The 689-nt window shown below is 48.5% G+C and overlaps 1 protein-coding gene across 1 annotated transcript in view; it reads left to right on the top strand.

Moving 5' to 3' along the window:
- The window catches only part of DDX55 (DEAD (Asp-Glu-Ala-Asp) box polypeptide 55), an 18,277-nt gene that overhangs the window by 15,461 nt on the left and 2,127 nt on the right, over window positions 1-689 (top strand). The window contains exon 12 of the mRNA XM_010841285.1: window positions 305-473. Within this exon, the coding sequence (XP_010839587.1) occupies window positions 305-473 (169 nt within the window). The remainder of the gene's footprint in view (window positions 1-304; window positions 474-689) is intronic.

Here is a 689-nt window from a genome sequence, read left to right as displayed (position 1 = left end):
GGCTCCGGGGTCCATTGCTGGCCCCAGCTGAGCGTCATTACTCAGGAACACAGACCTATGTTACCATGTTTTCCAACCAGAAATCAGGGTTGTTACGTAAAATCTGATTTTAAACTTTGCTTTAAAAAATTTAAAATACTTTCTGGACCAAGTAAAATACTTGGGTTGGATTTGGGCTTCAAAGCCTCCACTGGATAAGATTAAAATGAGTGGTTTTGCCTTTGATTTTACTGGCACTGGCTCTGTTGGGGTAGCCTTAGGAGAGGTGGTCCCAGCCAGAAGTGACAATGTGGTCCCTGTGCAGTGCCCCCTGCAGGAGATGAAACTCCAGAAGAACACAGCCGACCTCCTTCCAAAGCTCAAGGCCATGGCCCTGGGTGACAGAGCTGTGTTTGAGAAGGGCATGAAAGCTTTTGTGTCATACGTCCAGGCTTATGCCAAGCACGAGTGCAACCTCATCTTCAGATTAAAGGGTAAGTTTGATCTGCTCACCATCTGAAACATTTGACGGTTTTTACAAGTATTACGGCAATGGCACCCCACTCCAGTACTCTTGCCTGGAAGGTCCCATGGATGGAAGAGCCTGCTAGGCTGCAGTCCATGGGGTCGCTGAGGGTCAGGCGCGACTCAGCGACTTCACTTTCACTTTTCACTTTCATGCGTTGGAGAAGGAAATGGCAACCCACTCC

This window comes from Bison bison, unplaced genomic scaffold (genome assembly GCF_000754665.1).
Source record: "Bison bison bison isolate TAMUID 2011002044 unplaced genomic scaffold, Bison_UMD1.0 scf7180017864160, whole genome shotgun sequence".
In the NCBI taxonomy this organism is placed as follows: domain Eukaryota; kingdom Metazoa; phylum Chordata; class Mammalia; order Artiodactyla; family Bovidae; genus Bison; species Bison bison.
This window is presented reverse-complemented; position numbering and strand designations above follow the sequence as displayed.